Below are 12,900 nucleotides of genomic sequence, written 5' to 3' on the forward strand. Positions count from 1 at the left end.
TCACACTGGGAGCTCATGTTCAGTTGATTATCCACCATGCCCCCCAACTCTTTTTGAGAATCAGCTTCCCAGAATAGAGTCCCCCATCCAGTAGGTCTGTTTGTTCTTAGATGCATGTTAACATTTTAGCTGTATAAAAATATTTTGTATGCATCCAGTTCACCAAGTGATCCGGACTGCTCCAAGTCAGTGACAGTTCTCTTAATTACTTCCCCAACTTGTCAGCTGCAAACATTTTCAGTAATTTTTTCTTCCATAGCCTTAATGTTAAATTGCATATGTTCAAGAACTGATCCCTGTAGGCCCCCCCCATTAGAAACATCAGCTCAGTGATGATTCCATGTTTACAATTCAAGACCTATCAGTTAGTTAAACCCACTTAATAGCATTCTAGTTTTTTAATCAATGTTGTGCTTTTTTTAGTCATGAAGCGTCAGGCTGCATTGGTGAATCAGAGGTAGAGCTTACATTGTTCTATGAAAGTAAGTACGCTCATTTACCATGTTAGTTCAGTTTTGTAACTAGATTATACTTCAAGCAGTAGTGGCCGGTACTGTATTATGCCTTTGGTCTCTAAAGGCATAATGGCCCATTCCTTTTTGATGTACTATTTGATTTCCTCTAAAGCAATAGTTACCTTTCCTAGGCATATAATGTTCTTGAGTACCTCTTTGCCCCTGGATCATGTTTGGTGATGAAGCCACAAGAACACTAGCTTAAGTCTACTTTCTCTTGCAATCCCATTTAAAGTGCTATACCTTTCTGGTATTATATAAATGTAATCTAAGTTATTCAACTTTAATAATACGATTAGGCTGAGGAGGGAAGGATAAGTTCACAGGATCCATGGACAAACTACAGCCCAAAGGCCACATCCAGCCCACAGGACCATTCTGCCTGGCCCTTGAGCCCCCAGCCCCTCCCCTGCTGCATCCCCCCACAGCCTTACTTCACCACTCCACCAGCACTCTAGCCTGCTGCTCTGAGTGCCATGGTAAGGGGGCAGTTGGATAAGGGGCAGAAAGTTCTATGGGACAGTTAGGGGTGGGGGTGTGGATAGGGATCAGGGCAGACAGGGGGAGGTTGGATGGCATGGAGGTTCAGAATGGAGAACAGGGGGTTGGATAGGCATGGGAGTCCTGAGGAGGCAGGGAGGGTGTGGGATAGGGGGCAGGGTCCCAGGGGGGCAGTCAGGGGACAAGGAGTGGAGGGGGGTTGGATGGGTCAGTGGTTGTGGGGGGGGGACAGGGGAAGCAGGCTGTTTGGGGAGGCACAGCCTTCCCTACCCAGTCCTCCATACAGCTTCACAACCCTAATGTGGCCCTGAGGCCAAAAAGTTTGCCCACCCCTGGACTAGAACTACAGTTGGAAAAGTGAGGCATTGTCATGAGAACTATTTTAGCTTGGTGGAAAACACAGAAGCAGCTCTATTCCTCAGTCGATACATCCTACAAAAGGCAATAGCTCTAAGGCAGGGGTCTTTTTGCCATCTGAAGTGCTCTGAACACTTGTCAAAATGGGGGACTGCAAAGAAGTGACACGTGGATCAGCCCACCAAGAACTATACTGCAGCATTTAGCCTCAAATCATTTTTCTTGACTAATGAAATGTTGGGAGCCCTCAGTGTAACTGATGTGAAAGTGAGTCCTTGAGACATTCTTCCTGAGGGCTAGTCTGTCTGCTCAGTTTATTAAACAGCTGAAGTTGGAAGTCTAGACACAAGACAGCTAAGGCCTTGGGCCAGGTGACTACTCACATGTACACCCCAAGCATTGACTGTAGTGCTTTAGGAAAATTTCTGCTGTCAACCAAAGCGACAGACTTAAAAAGTAGATGTAGCTCTTTCTATTCATTTTCCCCGTGGTGGTTCAATGCTGACATGTGGGTGAATTCAGAGAATGCCTTGTTCAAGGAACTTTGAAATTCTAAAGAACATCTTAAAGCACTCATCACTATGAAAAGGTAGTGATTTCTCCTACTCTAACTGTTGTAACTGCAGCAGGAAAGACTGTTTTGACCAATAAATACTGCAACCAAGCTTTAGTTCAATGGCTTAAGTGGCATAACCCCAGCCCCATGTATGAACCATATGTTCAAATATAGGCTTCAAGATTACCACGCAGCTTAGGAGTGTCTTTTTGGCTCCGAGCAAAAAGCAAACAATCCTTATCACAGTTTAATCTATGTAAATAGAGAGGCTTGCCCCCTGTCCATTTCTCTCCCTGCTCTTCCCCCCCTCCCCCGAATTGTACAGAAGTTGTGCAGTAGTGAGGAGCAGTTATTAGTGGGTCTGTATTACTCCTCTATTCTGGACTCAAGTAGCATTGCAGCTGCTCAACTTGTTCCCCCAATTGGAGAGAATGACTTCCCTTGTCTAATGATCATCAAGCAATAAGGAAAGGAACTACTCAACAGATGCAATTACTGGAGTCCTGAAGGCAGGGATGCTTTCTGCACCATGTAGGGAAACAGCCAAAAGAAGACAGAATTAGGATAAAGACAGGTAAGGTATTTAAGTCAGGTATTTCAAAAGTTACAGTTCTCATAGTTGATACCAAAAGGCCCTAATGGTGATAAAATACAAGTTATTTTTCTATTTGTATACTGTTCTATAATGTACTGATATTAATTTTAAATTAGTTGATACCCTAACATGAATATTCACTTTAAGGATTTGGTTAAATAAAAATAAGCGCTCAATATACCTGAACTAAGAAGTTGGCAATTGAAAAACTGCTGTGTTGATAGCCATGGAAATCTGTTTAGTTCAAGTATTGATTTGTACAGTCAAGTGTTAACATAGGTTTCAAATTGACATTTTGTAAATAAATGTTAATTATTAGTCTTGCTTATTGAATGTATAATGTTAGTTTCTAAAATCTTGACTATGTTAATATCTGAACGGTTAAGTATATTCAGTTTACTTTAAACTTACAAAATTCAAAGAGTCTAGAAATGTCAATGTTCAAAAGTAAGTGAACTGGACAGAGCTGGAACAAGGTAAGATTTAGTTTATTAGCTAGCAGGTGGATGTGGAAAAACCAACTACACAGTTAAAATTGGGGTACAGAAGCAAGGAACAGGCTACATGTCTTGAACTTAGAGCCCAGTGGTTTGGGGGGGGGTGTGTGTGTTTTTGTTTGAGGAATAGCACTGATAGTTTCAAACTTCTGATTTATAGGGGATCATGTTACCCTGGAGGAGGAGAGGGCAAAAGGCAAGTCTTTGAGATCATCCTTGGGAACAATGACCAATGCAAGTGTTATCTGAAACTGACTTGTAAATTAGGCAGTTAAAAATGAAATAATAGAAGTCTCCCTCAATGCTGCCTTCCCTATGAAATTTATCACTGGGTGCTATTCAAGTTCACTGTTTTATTAAGTGGCAGTGACTTTGAGGTTCTGTCCTTTACACCAGGGAATCATCAGACCCACTCTTGACAAACTAAACACAACTGAATCTTGTCAGTTTATAAGTTAGAAGTGGTTTGTAATTATGCTAATTTAGTTTTACAGTCATTTTCCTATTTCTTAAATTTTGCTTCTTGTGTAGAAGACCTATACAAACAAAGGGGGAAAACTGATTATACAAGAAGTGCTCTCAAATGCAGATCAAAAGAAACTTCTACTCCGTTACAGTAATTTTAGAGGATATGAAACAATTGTAGGTAAATATATTTTCAGAGCCATTTAAATTGTTTGTAGTGTTTATAGCAATGTTGGGCTCACTTAAATTGTAAGTTTTTTTTTTTTTTAAATCCAGCATGTAGGAAATAGAAATGATTTATATCTCCTCTCCAAAAAGTTAAGTGAACTCATAAAAGTTAAGTAGATTAACTTAGAAAATAGGGCTGGTTGTGGGAGGCAGAATTCAGAGAACTTAGAGTAATATGAATGCTTCTATTTAAGGCTACATTTACTCTTCAAGCTAGGGGTATGACACCCAGCTCTTCTACAGATGCTCAAGGAGAGCTAGCCTGAGTATAAACAGCGGTACATCTGAAGTAGCACAGGCAGCAGCAGCACAGCTTAGTACATACTTACAGGATTCAGGGATAGTGTATTCAGCACGGCTAAGTCATACCAGTGCCCCTGCCACCACAGCTACACTAATACTCCTGCTAGCTCTTATACATGCTCACACTAGGTTGATATGTGAGTTGGCACTCAGCCCTAGGTCATAGTGCAGATGTAGTCCAAGATGACAAACACTCCTGTTTTCCTTACAAACACCAATCATCTGCACAGGCACATAACAGCTATACCTATATAGTACTGTACCAGGTGAAGAGGAAAATGTTTGTTTTTTTTTTTTAAGAAAGCTACCCTTCCCCACCACATAGATTGATAGGACAACTAGTTTTCCTAGGCCAGGAAAACTGATAGTATCCCTTTGAATGGCACACTCAATTCTCTACAAATAAGCGTTCAATACTAAGCACTTCATGTTGTCCAGGAGAGCGGGATGCCTTTACGCAGCATCATCAGAACTTCTCCAGCAACTGTAAAATAAGGGCTCAAACTTTACAGACAAGTCCAACCTTTATTTAAAACTACATTTTAAACCATTTTAAAAATTACTAAACAAATCACAATGAATAAAAAAAGATTAAGACAGAAAAAGAACAGTGCAGTAAGAGTAACTAGAGGATTCAGTTACAGCTGTTTAAACTGCCCTGGGCAGAAGTTAGCATATCTATCCTAAAGGCAGTAGTGTGTCAAACTAATTTACATTTTTATACAAATTCAAATTGAGTGAAGTTTGTGCCAATTTTCTATATGCACTGGTATATGTGGAGACGGGCTAGGAAGGAGTTTCTGGAAAAAATTTTCATGCACTTTGAGCTCCAGCAGTTTCTGCAAAATAAAAATTGTACTCATTAATGTCCAGGAACAATTACTGAATCTCAGACACACATTTTAACAGGTATATGTTTAAAAGTATTGCTGAGAACATCTTGACAAAACAAGTCCCTCCTCCTTGTTGGTCTATACACAGTTTGCACATTGTGTTAGGTTACACCTATTCAACTATCATGTGGGCACTCGGATTTCAGATAAAAAGCACCCTAATGCAATTACCAACTTAAGCAAAATTGAGAGAGGGTACTCAACCCACAATTAGTGTCCACAGAAAGGCGCTCCATCAATTTAATTAGTTTGGTTTAGAAACCAATTAATTCAGTGCAAAATGTACTCCATGAACTGTTTGCTATTGACCTTTCTGGAGATGGTCAGTAGCCAATATAAATTGCGAGTTTGACTTCCTAGCCCTCATTGGCTCTTCAGTTGCCTATGATGTAACACTAAGCATATGGAAAAGGAGTACTTGTGGCACCTTAGAGACTAACAAATTTATTAGAGCATAAGCTTTCGTGAGCTACAGCTCACTTCATCGAAATTTGTTAGTCTCTAAGGTGCCACAAGTACTCCTTTTCTTTTTGCGAATACAGACTAACACGGCTGCTACTCTGAAACCTGTCACTAAGCATGTGGCTGCATATATTTGTTGACTAATAACTAGAAATAAAGGGTCAAACCTAGCTATATTATTATTAGGCAATGTTTCTGGGGATTTCCTCCAATGCTCCTCACTCCCATTCTCCAAACATTGTATTGTAGTTTAAATAAATTACCGAAATAATTGAAGCCAGTGTGATTATATTGCAGTATTTTGACAAATAAAATATGCAGAATTCCCCCAGGAGTAACTGACTTATAACTTACACTATCAGATCCTTCCCTACCATTAACTTCAATTAGAAAAGGATTGCTTCTTTAGTCACAATCAAGAATATTGGTTAAAACTGGTAAAAATTAATGGAAGCAGCAGCAAACAGAACATTTGTCAATACACATTTTCCAGTATGTCATAATGAAAACATTGACAATTAGGTTTCAGAGTAGCAGCCGTGTTAGTCTGTATTCGCAAAAAGAAAAGGAGTACTTGTGGCACCTTAGAGACTAACAAATTTATTAGAGCATAAGCTTTCGTGAGCTACAGCTCACTTCATCGGATGCATCCGATGAAGTGAGCTGTAGCTCACGAAAGCTTATGCTCTAATAAATTTGTTAGTCTCTAAGGTGCCACAAGTACTCCTTTTCTTTTTATTGACAATCAGAAGACTGAGTTTTCTTGCTTTACTCAGCAATAACCCTGAAGGGTTTAGACCCTAATAAAGCTTAACTCTCCCAAGAGGAGATTAAGGTGTTAGGAATTTAAAGAATCTCTCACCAGGTTCTTTTAGTGTTTGAGAATCTCCAGCTAATTCTTCACTTTGCATTCCACCACCATCCAGTATTGCATCAGACAAAGTGTTAGTCTGGGCTTCCGCCACCATTTTCTTCATTAGATCTGCCTTGGGAGTGGATAAAACAAAATGAGTTTCCAGAGTCATATATATTTCTTCCTTCCACGCATCCGCCCAATTTAAAAAAATAAGACTCATTTCTGTGATGGGCACTTCTAAGTACAGAAAACCTCAAGCAAAATACCTCTGAATATATTGTAAGTTTAAGGGGCAAGTCTTCAACTCTCACAAAGTCATCTTCATCAGACTTTTGACTTATGTTTCCGAACCCAGCTTCCTGTTGATGACAGAATTTATCACATTTTAAGAAGAAAGTAGAGAGGTGCACGATTCTGTTCTAAGTACAGATACCTGATAACTAAAAAAAAACATAACTCTTAATTTCTTTTAAAGTGCTTGTATGCTCAATCTAACCTACAAACTGAATGAATCTAGAGAGAAGGCTTAACTTTGAAATGACATTTTGTATTCAAGAAAAACAATATGGAAACAAATTATACGTACATATTCATTCACTAACACAGGTGACTCTGTATCAGGGCTTCCAGCCATAGAGCTTTCTGCGCTTCTTGTCAAGGATTTGGTTTCTATGCACATTGTTTCTGATATCTGAATTTCATTTACTAGTAATGAAAGGCTTGGCTCTTCTGTTGTTGACACCTTGGTAGCATTAACAGACTCAGGTGCACTGACTGTTAGAAGTTTCTTATTCTCCAGCATATTGAGATGAGGCAAAATAGCAGGAACATCTTGTTCATCTAAAAACACAAAGCATTTTAAACAAGACATGGATCTTGACAAAGTAAATGCCTTCTTAATATTTTGTTTAAAAAAAAAACCCACCACCTTCAAATGAACAAAAGCAAGTTTCCAGCAGACATTAGTCAGTACGTCTTTGACATAAACGGAACAGGAACAGAAAGTAATTACGCTGAAACATTTGAGAGGGCAAAAGCCTTGTAAACACTCATTGCAAACTAAAATGAACCTAATTAAAAGCCAATATATCAAGTTACAGATACCACATATTAAATACCTTTCTGAAGTTTATAGGCTAACCTTAATGTCAAGAGTAATTCTATAAATACAGAGATCAATTTTGGCAAAAAACTTGACCAATCTGCCTAGTTTATAGATCAGATGCACAGTAATCAGTTCAGCATTTCAGGCTTTTTTTTTTTTTTAAGTTATTTCAAAGCATGTATAAGAGTGATACTATAAAGCCATAATTTACAAGAAACTCACCTATCCCAGTAGGTCATTTTAAAATGTTGTTAGTGTATAAACAATGACATCAAAATCAGAAATATTTTAAGTTTAGAAATTAGTGCAATTATTTACTGGTAAATTGCTAAAGTGCAAAAGTACACTCATTTTAAGTTGTTTGGTACTAAAACAGAGTAATCCTTAGCAGAGTTTTGGAAAGTTAATCAACCTGCAGTTGTTAAACCACAGATTTGTTAAGACTGTTAAATTTAAAATTCTGATGTTTAAATTAGCTTTTTAAATCATCCACAAACTTTATATCAAAACAAAATGTAAAATACAATCTGTTGAAGGCAAGGTTAGTATTTTTTTATGATGAAGCAGCATATTGTGATTAAGTTAATTTTCTTCCCTACACTGAAGATATTGACAGACTTGTGACACTATTCCCAGTAGCAGGAACTTTAGAACAGACTGGTGCATGTAGAAAGGATCTGATGTGAATGTTGTTGAAGTTAAAGCACAATTATTATTATGACTGATGGGAACTTAAAGGACAAATGTACAATATGAAGTGCACATAACTGTCTGGTTTTTTTTAAGTCTGTGTATGCTCTTCTTACATAAACATTTTAAACAGTACAATGTGCAGAATTTCTTAATGTTTTGCATGACTGCTGAAGCACAACAGAATCCACAGAGATACAGAACTGTCAATCTATGAGAGGAACATGTGTCAGTGCAGAAAACACAGACTACTGCTAATTGTCTGTAATAGAAAAATGTATCTTAGGTGAGATAAGAAGCAACCACCATGACATGTGTAGACTTGCCATCTTTTGCCAATAAGTAGCCAAGAACAGAAGGGCAATTTATTTTTGGAACAGTTATAGGAGGGTTGACATTTTCCCATCACTTCTCCAGTAGATGTGCATTTGATTTTGTCCCCAACTAATGTAAGATTTCTTACACAGTAAAGATCACTTAAATAATTTTGAAAGCCTTATATTATTGAGAATGAAGGATGAAAATGGCAGGGAGTGAGAAGCAGGCACAGCAGCAATTATCTGTTGATTATGAAATTCAAGCTTTACTTTCCAGTTTACTAAAACATTATCCTCATCAGCTATTATTCAATGGCATGGTTTTTTTTCTTGATACAAGAGTTATTCAATTAAAATTGTGTGAATCATGATATCAAAACAGTCCTGAAAGTTATGCCATGGACAAATGTCAAAACGCAACCCTATCATATACACTCAATTATATTGAGGTTTCTCTTTTAAAATGCTTGTTTTTTCTAATTTAAAATAATTAGATCACAGCACATGCAAGAAACAGTAAAGCAATCCAATTAAAAAAAATCTAAAAAATTCTTACAAATTCATTCAACTTCTTCCTTCTTGTAGAAGGCAAATTCACATGAAAGTGATAGTATGATTTTTTTGTTATGTACATAATTTAAAGTTTTACTCAGATCTTACCTTTAGAACTAATAGATTTCTGCTTAGATGATAAAATCTCATATTCATTTGGTTTTTCAGATTCATCTGTTGAAATCTATATGGCAAAAATCGTGTTTAGACAAGATAACTTCTATTATGGAGAGTTTAGTATTTCATCTAGTCTATTTCATCCCTCCCTGTCCCAAGTTGCCCCCCCCCCCCAGGTATGCTTATTCCTTACAGTATAAGCGCCAACATCTTGTCTATATTAGTTTTAAATTCTCAGTAAGTTCCACTGTTTATTTGTTAGTTGCTCTTCCATAGATTAAAAGATCTCACTGTTAAGTTGTTTTTACCCGATAGCCTTCATTTTCCTTTTACCTTATTAGTCCTCATCATAAACCCACACATCAAACTGAAAAGCTCCTCTATCAGCATTTATATCATTCAGTACTTTTAGGCAGTTATACTTGCCTACCTCTTGTTCATTTTGCTAAATTGCCTATTTTTTAAAAGGTCTTCATAGGTCAGTCCTTTCAACCCTTCACTCATTGGTAAATTAAGGAACAAGTCTTTAGAACCAAATCATACTCATTCAAGAGTTTCTAATGAACAATGAAGTGACTCAACAGCTAATAAAATACTGAAATTTTATTTTGCAATTTGCTACCATTCTAGAAGGCTGGAGAGTAGCTAGTAGTTGTACCTATCTTTTTAAAAAGCTCTAGAAGTGATCCTTGAAATTACAGTGCAGTTAAATTGCATTGAAAAAAATTAGAATACAATTTTAAAGCAAGTATTGATACATTGGATGATGGAATGGCTTCTGCAAAGGCAAACTGAGTTTTAGTTATCTACTACAATTTTAGAGGGCTTATCAACAAAACAACGAAGAACGAACCATCACCTGACATGAACATTAACCCAGCAAAATTCAGAACTGGAAATTTAAAATAAATATATTTATTTATTTATAACAGTGAAGGATGTGGTACATTTTCTCTCACTTGGTGTCTTTAAATCCAGGCTGGATATCTCTACAATATATGCCTTACTTCAACCATAAGTTGTTAGGCCAGATGCCAGGAATCACTATGTGAAGTTTGATGGCCTGTATTATGCAGGTCAGACTAGGTGACTGTATCAGTTCTACTTCTGACCTTAAAAATATATGAAGACAAGTGATGGGACTATATGAATATGAAGTTTTAAATTTTGACAATGTATGAGACCTGCAAACTTCTCTGACAAGTCATCCTATTCAAAGTCAACTCTCTTCTCAAATTCTCTCTCTCCAATTTGGTGGGGGGGGGGGCAGGGGGGGAGGCTTTATCTATCTAATCATTACTTATTTCTAACTTAAAGTAACAACAGTTTGACATCACAAATGGCTACTGACCAAGCAGATGTTATAATAAACTGAATTAACATTCACTGAAGGTGGGAAATGAACAGCAAAAATATTAAAGCTAGAAACGGTGAATTTGAATAAAGTGTGAAATGCACGCAAACTGAGTGGCGTCACAGGGTCATAATGCAACTCATGTTTGGCGCGATCGCCTCTCTGTCTCCACTTATGGAGGGGTGAATGCACCAAACCAAAGTATTGCTGCCACCACATGGGCCAGGTCACAACACCTGAAGTGGGGAACCTGGCCCTGTCCTATGGGACAGGAACCACTGCTGGGGGGAGTGCAGGGTGGGCTCTTTCTCCGAACCCTTCCTTCTCTTCTCCCATCCCCGCCACTCTACAGGCTCCCTGCCCTCCTCTCCCAATCATGGATATATTGTGATTTTCACACACCTCTGCTGTAAAATGTATTAAAAATTGGCATGCCAAATTCTAGTCTTAACTGTAAGGCCAGAAGATACAACTGATCATTTAGTCTGACCTCCTGCATATAACACAGGCCATAGGACTTGCCTTTGAACAAGAACATCTCTCTTTTTGAAAAACATCCAATATTGATTTAAAAGTTTCCATAATGGAGAATCCACCACAACCCCTGATAAGATGTTCTAATAGTTAGCTATCCTCACTATTAAAAAATTACATCTTATTTCCAGTCTGAATTTGTCTAGCTTCAACTGCTAACCATTGGATCTTGGTCTCCTATATTGAAGAGCCCTCTTATCAAATTTCTGTTCCCCATATAGGTTTTCCAATTCTTTTATCACTCTCAAGGCTCATCTCCGCACCATCTTTAATTTATCAACAATCTTCTTGAACTGTGCACAGCAGAACTGGACACAGTATTCCAGTGAGGTTGCACTAATGCCCAATAAAGAAGTAATATAGCCTCCTTACTCGTACTCAAGATTGCCTGAGTTACAGATCCAAGGATTGCATTAGCCCCTGTTAACCACAGGGTCACACTGGGTGCTCATGTTCAGCTGATTATCCTGGGAAGCAGTGATTCTGAGAAAGACTTGGAGTCATGGTGGAAAGAGTCTCCCATTCCTTAAGTATGGCCTACATTCTTTGCTCCCAAATGCATGACTTTAAATTTTGGCCATATTAAAACACTTTGCTTGTTTACCAAGTGATCAAGATAACTTTGCATCAGTGATCTCCCTCTTCCTTTATTTAGAGCTCCCCCAATCTTTGTCCCACCTGCAAACTTTATCAGTAATGATTTTTGTTTCCTTCCAGGTCATTGATAAAAACATTAAATACCACAGGATCAAGAACTTATCATGCAAATATCCTTACCAACAAGAACTCAAGAAGAATGAATGACAGGAAAAAGGGTATCCATGTATAATATTTCTTTAAACAACCCTAGTAAATGTAAAAGAAGAAAGGACTGGCAGTTCAAGAGTACAATGCATAGGTAGCTTTCCCTCATTAAAATATTTTTTGGGTACCAACTAGGTTAGCTAAGGTTTGTAGAACTCTGATAATACCTGTCCTTGTTCATTTTCAGCTGTAGTGTCATTGCTGGCTTGCAGTGAAGTCTGGACATCCACAGGTCCTTCTTCAAACTCTTCTATTTCTTCATCTTCATTCTCATCTTCCCCACTTCCATAATTAGTTAGAGCTTGTGTTTCCGCTTTAGACAAACCTGAAGTCAGTCAATGCAAGAGTTTCAATATCGCTTAATCACTGATATAAGTTAAACTGGCTCTTCATTAAAACTTTTGTCCTCAGTATTTAAAAAAAAATAAAATTCAGACTTTAACTAAGTTCTCTTCATATTCTGGAATAGGAGATAAGGCAACATTAGATACCTAGAACCTCAGTATAACATGATAAATTATACATCTGTGAGAATGATTATGACCTGTAATTCTCTTGTGAGACCTTTTCCTGGAATGAAAATTTTCTACAGAAACCTGACTGGAAGTACCACCGAACACCACTGCTGTGCTGTAATGTAATTAAGTACTTTTATTTAATGCAAGTCTACTTAAAGAGTGCAATCATGAGATATTCAAGGATGGAACACGGGGACATAATTAGGAATAATGCAATGAAGGGAAAACATTTAGGTGGAATACCCAGGAAAAGAGTAGTGATAGCAATTAGAGCTGAACAGCAGAATCAGAATAATAAAAGGAGAATGAAAGCCATTAGGGCTTGAAAAGTTTCATATGAAGAGAGACCGAAAAGACAAATTATCTGCCTTAAAAAGGAGAGGAAAAAAAGGGAAATGATAAATAATGGTACAGAGAAGGTAGATTATAAGCTTCCATTTCCCTGCATCTCAACATATGAACTTTCACTGAAATTTAAAGGAAATACTTTCTTCAAACAATGCATTAATAAATAGAGTGCAGAGCTCATTGTCAGGGGATATCACAGAAAGAACATGACAAGATTCAAAAAGTGATTGGACATGTATTTGAATAACAAAAATAGTTAAGGATAAGAAAAAAAAAATCAGAAGGGATATAAACCACATGCTTCAATGTTTAAGACAATCTAACTAGGAGAGA

At 37.5% G+C, this 12,900-nt stretch overlaps 1 protein-coding gene across 45 annotated transcripts in view; it reads right to left on the reverse strand.

Moving 5' to 3' along the window:
• Positions 1-4,522: 4,522 nt before the first annotated feature.
• PCM1 (pericentriolar material 1) overlaps positions 4,523-12,900 on the reverse strand; it is an 89,351-nt gene continuing 80,973 nt past the window's right edge. For 24 of the 45 annotated variants that reach the window (XM_038398415.2, XM_038398409.2, XM_043513694.1 and 21 more), the window contains 6 exons: positions 11,869-12,026; positions 9,001-9,076; positions 6,815-7,068; positions 6,495-6,587; positions 6,235-6,358; positions 4,523-4,856 (listed from right to left, as the gene is read on the reverse strand). In XM_038398415.2, the coding sequence (XP_038254343.1) occupies positions 4,831-4,856; positions 6,235-6,358; positions 6,495-6,587; positions 6,815-7,068; positions 9,001-9,076; positions 11,869-12,026 (731 nt within the window). In that variant the 3' untranslated portion in view covers positions 4,523-4,830. Of the gene's footprint in view, positions 4,857-5,522; positions 5,892-6,118; positions 6,359-6,494; positions 6,588-6,814; positions 7,069-9,000; positions 9,077-11,868; positions 12,027-12,900 lie in introns of those variants that run through there. The other 21 variants (XR_006281048.1, XR_006281040.1, XR_006281047.1 and 18 more) reach the window with 2 other exon arrangements.

The sequence above is a fragment of the Dermochelys coriacea genome, chromosome 4, assembly GCF_009764565.3.
Source record: "Dermochelys coriacea isolate rDerCor1 chromosome 4, rDerCor1.pri.v4, whole genome shotgun sequence".
NCBI lineage: Eukaryota > Metazoa > Chordata > Testudines > Dermochelyidae > Dermochelys > Dermochelys coriacea.